Source organism: Herpailurus yagouaroundi, unplaced genomic scaffold (genome assembly GCF_014898765.1).
Source record: "Herpailurus yagouaroundi ecotype Mexico unplaced genomic scaffold, PumYag 159, whole genome shotgun sequence".
Lineage (NCBI taxonomy): Eukaryota > Metazoa > Chordata > Mammalia > Carnivora > Felidae > Herpailurus > Herpailurus yagouaroundi.
The window spans coordinates 16,673,011-16,686,315 of NW_024412400.1; the positions used below are offsets into that span (position 1 = coordinate 16,673,011).

At 38.7% G+C, this 13,305-nt stretch overlaps 1 protein-coding gene across 4 annotated transcripts in view; it reads left to right on the top strand.

The window, feature by feature from the left end:
- The window catches only part of NGLY1 (N-glycanase 1), a 64,628-nt gene that overhangs the window by 26,011 nt on the left and 25,312 nt on the right, over positions 1 to 13,305 (top strand). For all 4 annotated transcript variants that reach the window (XM_040480029.1, XM_040480030.1, XM_040480032.1 and 1 more), the window contains one exon: positions 5,001 to 5,166. In XM_040480029.1, coding sequence (XP_040335963.1) covers positions 5,001 to 5,166 — 166 coding nt within the window. The remainder of the gene's footprint in view (positions 1 to 5,000; positions 5,167 to 13,305) is intronic.

The following is a 13,305-nucleotide window of genomic DNA, read 5'->3' on the forward strand; positions in this document are numbered from 1 at the left end:
ACTTTTTTCTGCATCCATAGACTACTTTGTGAGGATAATGTCCTTGACTATTTTGGTCTCCATTATTTTTCCAGTATGTAACACACACACACACACACACACACACACACACACACACACACACATACATTCATACACAAATGTTTATTGACTTAATATGGTAAGTTTTGTCATTATTTGTTTAATGCCTTTCCTTCCCTTAGACCATAAAGTGATCATGTCTGTCCTGTACACCCATCTCCAGTGCTTTAAATAGTTCTTGACATTAAAGGGAGTATTTGATAATGGTTTTTATTTATTTATTACTATTATTTTTTAAATTTACATCCAAACTAGTTACCATATAGTGCAACAATGATTTCAGGAGTAGATTCCTTAATGCCCCTACCAATTTAGTCCATCCCCCCTCCCACAACTCCAGTAACCCTCTGTTTATTCTCCATATTTAAGAGTCTCTTATGTTTTGTCCCCCTCCCTGTTTTTATATTATTTTTGCTTCCCTTCCCTTGTGTTCATCTGGTCTGTGTCTAAAAGTCCTCATATGAGTGAAGTCATGTGATATTTGTCTTTCTCTGACTGACTAATTTCACTTAGCATAATACCCTCCAGTTCCATCCACATAGTTGCAAATGGCAACATTTCATTCTTTTTGATTGCCAAGTAATACTCCGTTGTATATATATACAACATCTTTATCCATTCATCCATCGATGGACATTTGGGCTCTTTTCATACTTTGGCTATTGTTGATAGTGCTGCTATAAACATGGGGGTGCATGTATCCCTTCAAAACAGCATACCTGCATCCCTTGGATAAATGCCTAGTAGTGCAATTGCTGGGTCATAGGGTAGTTCTATTTTTAACTTTTGAGAAACCTCCAGACTGTTTTCCAGAGTGGCTGCACCAGTTTGCATTCCCACCAGCATTGCAAAAGAGATCCTCTTTCTCCGCATCCTCGCCAACATCTGTTGTTGCCTGAGTTGTTAATGTTAGGCATTCTGACAGGTGTAAGGTGGTATCTCATTGTGGGTTTGGTTTGTGTTTCTCTGTTGATGAGTGATGTTGAGCATTTTTTCATGTGTTGGTTGGCCATCTGGATGTCTTTGGAGAAGTGTCTATTCATGTCTTTTGCCCATTTCTTCACTGGATTATTTGTTTTTTGGGTGTTGAGTTTGATAAGTTCTTTATAGATTTTGGATACTAACCCTTTATCTGGTATGTTGTTTGCAAATATCTTCTCCCATTCCATCAGTTGCCTTTTAGTTTTGTTGATTGTTTCTTTCACTGTGCAGAAGCTTTTTATTTTGATGAGGTCCCAATAGTTCATTTTTGCTTTTGTTTCCCTTGCCTCCAGAGATGTGTTGAGTAAGAAGTTGCTGCGGCCAAGGTCAAAGAGGTTTTTGCCTGCTTTCTCCTCGAGGATTTTGATGGCTTCCTGTCTTACATTTAGGTCATTCGTCCATTTTGAGTTTATTTTTGTGTATGGTATAAGAAAGTGGTTCAGGTTCATTGCTCTGCATGTTGCTGTCCAGTTTTCCCAGCACCACTTGCTGAAGAGACTGTCTTTATTCCATTAGGTATTCTTTCCTGCTTTGTCAAAGATTAGTTGGTCATACATTTGTGGGTCCATTTCTGGGTTTTCTGTTCTGCTCCATTGATCTGAGTGTCTGTTTTTGTGCCAGATAATAATCTGTATTTTTAAACTTAATCTGGCTATGGCTACCTTTTATTTTTATTTTTTAAGTTGTTTTCAGTGTTTGTTTATTTTTGAGAGGGAGTGCGAGAGCACAAGCAAGGGATGGGCAGAGAGAGAGGGAGAGAAAGGATCTGAAGCAGGCTCTGCGCTGACAATAGAGAGCTTGATGTGGGGCTGGAACCCACGAACTGAACCGTGAGCTCATGACCTAAGCTGAAGTCAGACACTTAACCAACTGAGCCACCCAGGCTCCCCTTGGCTACCTTTTAATAAACACACATACAACCCATTCATATTTATCATAACTGCTAATATATTGGAATTTATTTCTGACATCTTATTTTGTGTTGCCTGTGTCCTTGCTTTTTTTTTTTCCCATTTCTGTTTTATATTGAAAACATTTTCAATTATTTTCCCTTTAAAAGTTAAAAAATGTTAAATATCTTTTTGGTTTTCTATTATTGCACTTAAGTTTTTAATGCAAATATTTAATTTTGTGCATATATATTTACTTTTATATATCATATATAAAATCACATATATATCATATATATGTATATATATATGATATATAAATGTATTTTTTTCCAACATGTTATAACAAGACAGGAACCTCAGAAAGATTTTACTTTTTTCTGCTTTCTTCCCTGCTACCTTCTTTATGAGAAGATTTGAGATATTGCTGTTCAGTTACTGTTTGTAATAATCAGAACTTAGGTTTTACTAGTTTATTTTTTTTAACTTGCTCCTGCTTCTTTTATCTCAGTTTCTACTGGGTGATCTGTTTATTTACTTTGAATATATTATATTTTGAGGGGAAAATAACTTCCCTAAGAATTCTTTTAGATAAGATTTGGGAGTGGTATACTTTCTACAGTGTTATATATCAGAAAACATTTCTTGTGCCCTTTTGTGTGATTAGTTTGGCTGGGTATGAATCCTGTTTCCCAGTCATTTTCCCTCAGAATTTCTTCCTTTTTTTTTTTTTTTTTAATGTTTCTTTATTTATTTTTGAGAGCAAGCGAGAGAAAGAGGGAAGCCCAAGAGGCCCTGCGCTGTCAGCACAGACCCCACACAGGGCTCTCTGTCTCACAAACTGCGAGATGAGCAGAAATCAAGAGTTGGAGGCTTACTGACTGAGCCACCCAGGCACCCCCTCATTATTTATTTATTTATTTGTTTGTTTGTTTGTTTGTTTGTTTGTTTGTTTATAAGGGGGAGTGGGAGGGACAGAGAGAGAGTGAGAGGGAATCCCAAGCAGGCTCTGCCCTGTCAGTGTGGATCCGATTGTGGGGCTTGAACTCATGAACCATGAGATCATGACCTGAGTTGAAACCAAGTCGGATGCTTAACCAAGTGAGCCACCCAGATGCCCCAACCCCTCAGAATTTCAAAGATTTTGTTTAAATGTTTCTAATGAGATGTCTGATTCATTAGGGCATATTAGGATTTTGTTTTTCTATTTCTCTATTTTCTATTTATGAAATATCCCTATTATATGCCTAGTTTTATCCCCCCATTCATAGTGGCTCTTTTCTTCAACTATTGGTTTCTGCTATTTCTTGGAGAAGTTTCTCTTCTCCACTTTTTCTGCTCTACTTTCTAGATTTCCTGTTGGCTGGATTTGGGAACTTTTGGATTTATCCTCAGTGTCTATTTGTTGGGTTTTGTGGGTGGGGGCGGAGGGATGCTTTTTTTGTGGGGGGGGGGCCACATTCTCAGAAAATGTCTTGGTTCAATCTTCTAATTGATCACTCTTTAGCTATGTTTATTCTACTGTTTGACACCCTCTGTACTTTGTCCTTTCAGTGTTTAAATTTTTAATTTCCAGGATCTGTAGTTGTCTTTTGCTGAATACAGTATACTCTCAAATCTCTGAAGATAGACTTTTTTATACTCTGTCTCTGTATTTGCTGCCATGGCTACAGGGTTAGTTCTTCTGATGTTGATTCTAGTATGTCTTCTCAACAGTATGGGTTGTTGCAGATCCAGTGAGTCTTGAGAGTTCCCACGAGCCTGTCTGTGAATACAGCATCTTCTTCTAGCAATTGTAGGGAGGGGTAGCACATGCTACCAGGTAGGCTGTACCAGAAGCAGCAGTTCTGAGCTTGGAAGTTTTTCTTTCCTTCTGGGAGTCTCAGCATCCTCCCTCACTGCTGAGAGGTATACTTCTTTGTTGACAAGGAGTGATGGGGATAGGGTGGAGAAAATGCTAGCTGTTCCTCCTGCAGAGCTCAGCCAGTGTTCCTAATGCTTGTTCCAAGGCTTTTTTTGCTCTGGATCCTGTGGCTCCTCTACCCTTGGGATTATTTTGAGAACATTTTTTAGTTTGTGTAACCACTCTTTTGGTGGCGGGGGGGGGGGGCCGGCCGGTGCATATTGCCATGGTTTTTTCCTTTAATCCATTTGTGTCTGTTTTTCTCCTTCAGGAATTTCTCAAAATTCCTGATCCCTTAAGAGTACTCCTCCCTTGTTAATGCCATATAGAGTTTTCTTAAAAAATTATGTTACTGGGGTGCCTGGGTGGCTTAGTCAGTTAAGCATCCGAGTCTTGGTTTCAGCTCAGTTCGTGATCTCACAGTTCATGAGTTTGAGCCCCACATCAGGCTCTGCACTGAAAGTGCAGAAACTGCTTGGGATTTTCTCTTCTACATGCACTTGCTCGCTCTCTCTGTCTCTCAAAAAATAAACATTAAATTTTTTTTTTTTTTTAAATTATGATACTTGCCAGGGATTTGAAGTGGAAAAGTTATTGTTCACATGCATTGCTCAGAGCAGTGTGTTGATCCAAACTTGTAATCAAGCATTTAGCATATTCTTGTTTAAATGTATCCTCAATGGGGCGCCTGGGTGGCGCAGTCGGTTAAGCGTCCGACTTCAGCCAGGTCACGATCTCGCGGTCCGTGAGTTCGAGCCCCGCGTCGGGCTCTGGGCTGATGGCTCAGAGCCTGGAGCCTGTTTCCGATTCTGTGTCTCCCTCTCTCTCTGCCCCTCGCCTGTTCATGCTCTGTCTCTCTCTGTCCCAAAAATAAATAAACGTTGAAAAAAAAAATTAAAAAAAAAAATAAATGTATCCTCAATGATACAATATATTCAGAGGAAAAAAATAGACGTATCTTAGACTGTGACCCAGATATGGGTATCTCCTAAAACTAATTTTATAAAGGTTTTGAGTATAGTTATGTATTTCAGTAAATTCATACATTCCTCTTTATCTATGAAATCATAGAACCATTGTTTTCTGTTACGTGTTATTTTTGCAGCATATGGAGAAAAGCTAACTTCAGTATTTTTTTCTATTAGGTTACCACTGATTCAGTCATTCTAAAAGTTCTGCAGTCCAACATTCAGCATGTGCTGGTCTATGAGAACCTTGCTCTCCAGGAAAAAGCACTGGCTTGTATTCCAGTCCAAGAACTAAAAAGGAGATCTCAAGAAAAGTTATCTAGAGCTAGAAAATTGGATAAAGGTAGTGGCTTTGTATAACCGTTCATTGCTAAATATACATCATTGCTAAATAGAAATACTGAAATGATGCCTTTTGCTGTATACATCATAAAATTCTAACCTATTAATATGTTGATGTCTCAAGTTAAAACAGTAGTAAAATTTTATTGCACATACCTTATGGACACATCTATTAACATTTTTTTTTCTTACTTCAGTATGTATTTGCAGTTTAATCATTGGTATGTGAATTTTTTTAGGTATAGTAGAACTTTAGTCTGTGGAACATACAGCATTTTTAATAAATTTTAATGTGAATCAGACAGAAAACACATTCAAGGTTAATCTATATGATTAGACCATTGACTCACTTTGGTTAATAAAGAGATAGTATTTACTGATTAAGAGTATGGATCTTGAAGCCAACTGCCTGGGAAGAAATTCAGCTCTGCCACTTTACCGTACATCACTGAGCCAGTAATTTAATCTCTAGGTCTCAATTTCTTCATTTGAAAATTTGATTTTGGGGGCACCTGGGTGGCTCAGTCAGTTGAGCGTCTGACTTTGGCTCAGGTCAAGATCCCACAGTTCTTGAGTTTGAGCCCCACGTCGGGCTCTGTGCTGACCACTTGCTCAGAGCCTGGAGCCTGCTTCGGATTCTGTGTCTCCTTCTCTCTCTGCGCCTCCCCCGCTCACACTTTGTCTCACTCTGTTTCTCAAAAATAAATAAATGTAAAAAAATGTTTTAAAAAAGGTGATTTTTAAAAGTAAATGAGATAGAACAAGTAAATGGCTCGGAATGATACCTGCCACACTCATCAACCAATAATTATTTGTTATCATTAATGGTTTTAGAATTTTAGTTATTTTTCCAACATCAGCATTTTTACTTTGGGTTTTTATGTAATTAGCTTTTATCTAAGTCATTTCTTAATACTAAATTTTCTAGGGGATGATGTAATTTTTTTGGTGGTTGCCTTAGTTTCAGTAAACAGTTTTAACTAATCTAAGTCCACCTTCAAAAACACTATTCTTCGTCATGTATAGTGCAGATACCTCTTAAAAGAATTGTCCCAATTCTTCCCTCCCGTCCTTATGACATTGCTGTCATATACTGCAATCACCTAATAATACATTGCTGTTGTTAAACAAGTTACTTTTTAGGCCACAGATAAGAAAAACACAAGATTCTCTTTTACTTTCATGTATTCCTTTTCTGACACTTTCTTTCTCTAGATCTGAGTTTCTGACCTTTACCTTTTTCCTTCTTCCTGAAGAACTTCTTTTTAATATTTCTTTCAGGGCAGCTCTGTCAGAGGTGATTCCCTCACTTTTTCATTGCCTGAGAAAGCCTTTATTTTTTTCTTCCCGCTTGAAGGATAGTATCACTGGGATATAGAATTCTAGGTTGGTGAGGCTTTTCTTTCAACAACACTTTATTTTACTCCACAGTCTTCTTGCCTGCATTGTTTATGACCAGAAGTTGGCTATGGTCCCCATGCTTATTCTTGAACAGTTAAGGTTCCCCCACACCTGCCAGCTCCTCATCCCCAGCTTTATTCAAGATTTTCTCTTTGTCTATGGTTTTCTGCAGTTTGAACATGACAAGCCTAGGTGCAGCTTCTTGGTTGGTGTTTCCGAGCTTCCTAGATCTGTGGTTTGGAATCTCATTAATTTTGGAAAATTCTTGGCCATTATTGCATCAGATATTTCTTTTGTTTCTTTTTCCCTTTTCCTTCTGGTATTCCAAAATGAAGATACTCTATTTTACCTTCATCTATCTCTTCCTCAGTTTCCCGCAGTTCTTAGTGCTCTGGTCCATTTTGAGATTCTCTTGCAATTCTTGGATGTCCTGTGCCCCTTTTCTTTTTTTTTCCTTTATTCTTTCTTTTCCTCTTTGATTTTTAGTTTGGGAAGTTTCTGTTAACCTATCTGCAAGCTCACTGTCCTTGGCTACGTCTTATCTACTGATGAGCCTATGAAGCAAATTCTTTTTTTTTTTTTAAGTTTCTTTATTTCTGAGAGAGAGAGAGAGAGAGAGAGAGAGAGAGAGAGAGAAAGAGAGAGCATGAGCAGGGGAGGAGCGGAGAGAGGGAGACACAGAATCCAAAGCAGGCTCCAGGCTCCGAGCGCGATGTGGGGGCTTGAACCCGCGAAATGCGAGACCATGACTCCAGCTGAAGTTGGATGCTTAACCGACTGAGCCACCCAGGTACCCCCCATGAAGGGCATTCTTAAGTGTTCTTGATTTCTACCATTTCCTTTAGATTTTTTTAAAAGTTTCTAAATAACAACAAAAAAATCTATTTACATTATCCATCTATTCTTACATGTTGTCTACTTTTTTCATGAGAAACCTAATATATTAATCATAATTATTTTAAATTTTTTGTCTGTTAATTCCAAAATCTGTGCCATATCTGAGTAGTTCTGATACTTGTTTTGTCTCTTCAGACTGTTGTTCATGCCTTTTAGCACATCTTATATTTTTTGTTGGAAGTTGGACATGATGTATTGGGTAATAGGAGCTGAGGTGAATAGGCCTTTTATGTAAGGTTTTATGTCCATTTAATGAGGAGTTGGGCTATGTTTAATGTTTGCCATAGGTGTCAGAAGCTTCAGATTTCCTCTGGTATTCTTGTCTTCCCTCTTGTCTTTGGGCTTTTCTAAGAACTCCTTAGAGTCTGTATCGTTTAGCGTATTCCATTGTTTTTACACTGGAGCCTTGTTGGTATAATGCAGAGGGGAGGAGAAGCCCTCTGTCATCTTCTGAGTAAATCTCAATTAAGTTTTAGTGGGCCTGTATCCTCAGGCCTGTGACCTTCCCAGGTCTTTCTTAACTTTTCCCCCCCATAGGCAAGATAAGAAGGCTAGAGACAGCTAGGGCCAGGGAAGTCCCCTCTCCCCACTTCAGAAAAGGCTCTGGTAAAATCTTTTTTCCCTGAAGAATAGGCCTTAATTGTAGAGAATAATCTGGGCATACTTTACAATTCTTGATCTTCTCTTCTCCTTCCCAGAGCCATGAAGGAATCTTTTTTTTTTTTTTTAATTTATTTATTTTGAGAGCGTGCACACACATACACACATATGCAAGCAGGGGAGGTGAAGGGAGAGGGAGAGGGAGAGAGAGAATCCCAAGCAGGTTCCATGCTGCCCTGTCAGCACAGAGCCCAACATGGGGCTTGATATCACAAGTGTGAGATGATGACCTAAGCTGAAATCAAGAGTCAGTCACTTAACCAACTGAGCCATCCAGGAGCCCCTCTTTTTTGGTTCTTTACCAAGAAAACCTGATGGAATTCTTGGAGGGAAAACCCTCAAACGTGTCAGGAATCCCTCCTAAGATTGTGTTTCTTATTCAAGCTAGTTCATATTCAGCCTCCAGCAGTTTGTCAAAATTACCATTTAAGTGTTTCTTACCAATTTATGACTCCGGTGGCTTATTTTCCATATAGCAGATGCTGGTTGTGATTCTCTGTATTTGTCTGTTTCTCCAGATTTCAGGGTGACAGTTTGCCCTGTGAACTCTTTTGAACTCAAGAAAAGTCAGTGATTTTGGTTTATTCAGTTTTTTACTGTTGTAACAATGCGAATGAAAACTCTAAGCTCTTTACGTGTTAGAGCTAAAACCAGAAGTCTCTCAGAGGGATTAACAGTGTGTCTCTTTTCCTTTTTTAATCATCTAATCACTTCTTACATATATCATGTAGATCTTTTGCTGCCCATTGTATTTTGGTAGTTTTGTCTTTATTGTAATATTATACTGTGTCATTTCCTTGTATTTGATGACCAGTCTGGGCCTTAGTCTAAATTCAGCAACATTGTTGTGAGACCTTGAGACAATTCTTCATGTTGGATTAATATATTTTTACTATTTATGAGATAAGAATGCTTATTAATATGTGATCACAAAGACCCTGTCCACTTTAAAGTACTGTCCTCCTTTAGATAATGCCTGACATAAATGCCTGTCTAATAGGTACTAACTGAAGTGTGTTTTGTGTGTGAGTCATTGGGCTAAGCCCTGCAGGGGAGACACAGCAGTGTCCCTGCTGACATTTGCCTGGCATGTTTTCCCTCTAATTATAAAGGTAATATGTGGCTTTTTGGTAGAAGATTTGGAAGATAGGAATAAGATAAGGCATCTATAACTTCATCTCATCAGAGTATGACTTAAGATTTGTCTATATATCCTCTCACACTTAAATTAAAGAAGTTAAAAATCCTGTTCTTTAGTTACTAATGTACTAATGAGTACATGAACACCTTGTCGGACAGTGTAGATATGAACTATATTTCCATTATTGCTGAAAGTTCTATTGGATGCTGCTGTTCTACAAAAACAGTAGGATACTGAAAGATGAAAGAGTAAGAGTCATAAGTGGGAGAAATCCAAATATATAGTGAAATAAGTGGTATTACAGACATAATGGATATATTATTTCAGGTTAGAGTGGGCTGTGAGCAATGGGATTTGACCCCAGTGGCTTAAGATTTATTTTCTCATGTAAGAAATTATTGAGGGAGGCAGTCTGATGCTACTGGTAGGCTCTGAGACATTATCAGAAGCCTAGGTTCTTTCATCTTTTGGTGCTGGCATACATGGTTTCCATTCCGCAGTTACGTCTCATAGTCCAAGGTGACTGCTAAAGCTTCAGCCATTATATCTGCAGACCAGGCATCAGGAAGAAGAAAAGGAGAGAAAGCAAAAGGTACCTCTAAGCTGAGCCTATTCTCTTGAAGCAGCCTTCCTTGGCATCTCACACCAATCTTCGTCATTTGGCCTCATTCAGCTCCAAGGGAGGCTGGGACCTGTAGTCTTTTTAGCTAATGCATTGCCATCCTAAATAAATCAGAATCTGTAAATAAAGTATTGGCAGATGGATGTTGTAAGGCAAGGAGCACCTTTGGCACTGAGGTGATTACAAAGCCTCCTTTGTCCAGGTTGTTGATTTTCCTTCATTGTGGGTTTTTTTGGTGTGTTATTTGTTTGTTTTTTCATTTCCTCCTCAAATTAAATCTTCTGGGTTTCTGAACTAGGAAAAGTGTTCTGGTTTGAAGCAGAAGTGAGAACCTTGGAACACTGCCCACTGAGATACCTTTAGAGATAGTTGAGGCTCAGAGAAGTGTGATTTCATAGCTCTGGCTTGGAAGACTGAAGAGTTGTCATGATTGAGTGTTCCAAATATAGGTAAAACACCGTTTTCAAAGAGGAAGAACCCTGTCATTTTAGAAAAGTGAAATAAAATATATGTTGGCCTACTGAATTGAATATGAAGACATGGGAAGAAAAATGTTGAGTATTAAGGTGGGTCTAAGGATGAGGCTACCTAGACAGATGTTTTACTGGTTCTCTTCTCTTTTTGTTTTTATGTTTATTTAATGTTCTTGCGAGTGACAGAAGGGCAGAGAGAGAGGGAGACACAGAATTTGAAGCAGGTTCCAGGCTCTGAGCTGTCAGCACAGAGCCCAGTGTGGGGTTCAGACTCCCAACCCGCGAGATCATCACCTAAGCCAAAGTCAGACACTCAGCCGACTGAGCCACTCAGGTGCCCCAATGGGTTCTCTTCTTATTCCCTCTTTTGTACACTAATGTCTGGTTTTCATAGGATGGAGTTAAGACCTAAAGTTGTTGATTTTATTTTTGTCACTGAAAAATTACCAGAAATCTATTCGTATGTTATTTTTGAAAATGCTAAATTTATTAATCTAAAGTCTTTTTTTTTTTTTAGGTTTATTTATTTGAGAGAAAGAGTGCATGGGGGAGGGGCAGAGAGAGGGAGAGAGAGAATCCAAAGCAGGCTCCATGTTGTCAGAAGAGCTCAATGCAGGGCTCAGTCTCACAAACCATGAGATCACGACCTGAGCCAAAATCAGGAGTTAGGCACTTAACCAACGGAGCCACCCGGGCACCCCCTTGAAGTCTTGATTATAATTTTAAAATATACACTCCACACTCTAATATGTTCTCCATATTTTCCCAGAATTTACCATCTAAAACAAACAAACAAAAAAACCAAACACAGGCACACAACAAAAAAGAATTTAGCATCTAAGTCAAACCTTCCTTTAAGCCCCATAACTCTGAGCTTTCTGAGCTCTTATCCTCTACAGACAGGATTCCACTTGCATTTCTCTGAGCCATAATTAAGGATATTGCTTGATCAAGGAGCACTGTCCCCGGTGGGCCTCACACTCTGTGTGCCAGTTCTACTTCTGGCTGGGAGGCTGCAGTACCTAGAATGCAGAAATACAAGTATTCTGTCTTCCTTGCCTTTCTTTTCCCAATTTGATAATGACTATTTGGTGAACAGTATTAATTCTAAGTAATATCATGAGACTTGTTTGTTTAGTCCTTCCATCATTCATTCAGGTATTTACTGCATGACAAGCACAGTTCAAGGTGTCGGGGATACAGCAGTGAACAGAGCAAAGTCTCTGCTGTCATTGGGTGAGAGACTAAAAAAAACCCAATACTCAAATATAGCACGTAGTGATAAGTGCTGGGAAGACAAACAAATCAGGATAACAGAATAGAGAGTGACTAGGAAGGATGCTGTTTGTATAGAGTTGTCAGGAAAGTCTTCTCTGGAAAGCAGGGATTTCCACTGCAGTTAGGGGGAACCAACAACTGCAAAGGCTCCCCACGGTGCAGGTGAGCTTGGTCCGTATAAAGGATGGCAGGGAGGACATGGTGCCTGCCACAGAATGAACAAGACAGAGGTCAGAGAAGTAAAGGGGGTACATTAGTTTCCTGTGTCTGCTGTAACAAACGGTCACAAACTTGGTGACCTAAAACAACAGGAATGTATTCACTTGCAGTTCTGGAAGCCGCAAGTCCATAATCAGAATCGCTGGGTTGAAATCAAGGTGTCAACAGGGTCTCATTATCTCTTTCTGTTCCACTATCACATCACCTTCTGTGTATGTGTAGAATTTCCCTCTGCTTCCCTCTTTTAAGGGTACAGCATGCATTTAGGGCCCACCCAGATAATCCAGTATAATCCCACATCTCCATATCCTTAATCATATCTTCAAAGTTTTGTTTTGTTTTTTGTTTTTTGTTTTTTTTTGCTATGTTAGGAGTTAGAGACTCCAGGGGTTAGAATATGCTTATCTTAAAAAAAAATATGCGTATCTCTTGGTGGACCATTTTTCAGCCTACCAGAGGAAACCAACTGTGGTAAGAAAGGGCAAGAGTAGAAACTGAACTGTATCCTGAGTGAGATGGAAACCCATTGGAGGGTTTTGAGTGACATAATCTACCTTGCATTTTTGAAAAGATTACTCTGCTGTAGGCACTTGATGGAGAAGGATGGCAGTGCTGTATTTCTCAAGCTCATTTTTAATCTAATACCAACTTTCATATTATATAAGTAAAGCTAGATTTGGAAAGCCAGGCGGCTCAGTCAAGTTAAGCATCCAGCTTCAGCTTAGGTCATGATCTCATGGTTTGTGGATTTGAGTCCCACATCAGGCTGTGTACTGACAGCTTCAGATCTTCTGTTCCCCCTCTCTCCCTGCCCCTCCCCAGCACACGCACTCACTTTCTCTCTCTCTCTCTCTCTCTCTCTCTCTCTCTCTCTCTCTCAAAAATAAATAAACTTTATTTTAAAATGCATTAAAAAAAAAAAAAAAGAAGCTAGACTCTCCCTGCCAATCAGTCACATCTCTTCCATAGGTTAACAGCTATTATCATATGATGTGTTCCTTTTCATATCTTTTCCTATGTTAATACATAGGAAATACACCCATAGTTACCTGTAAAAATAGTTTAAGCTCTGTGGATTTACATAAAATTTATCATCCCATATATCTTCAGTTTCTTGATGTTTTTCATTTACTAATGTGTTTTAAAAATCTTTTTAATTCTTCATAGTGTTCTATAGTATGCATGTACTATTATGTATACAGTTCCCTATTGATAAACATGGAGATTATTTACCATTTTTTTCTATTCTAAGTATTCCTGCAGTGAGAATTCCTGTAAAGCATGCCTCCTGGTGTATATATATATGCACAAGTGTTTCTCTGGGATAAATATAAATGTCAAGGATGTGTTGATACTTTTATACTGTAATGGATCCTGCCAAACAAATTGCCTTCCATTGTACATAAAAAGTGTCTTGAGAGTATTTGTTTCCACTTAATGAAATTATTG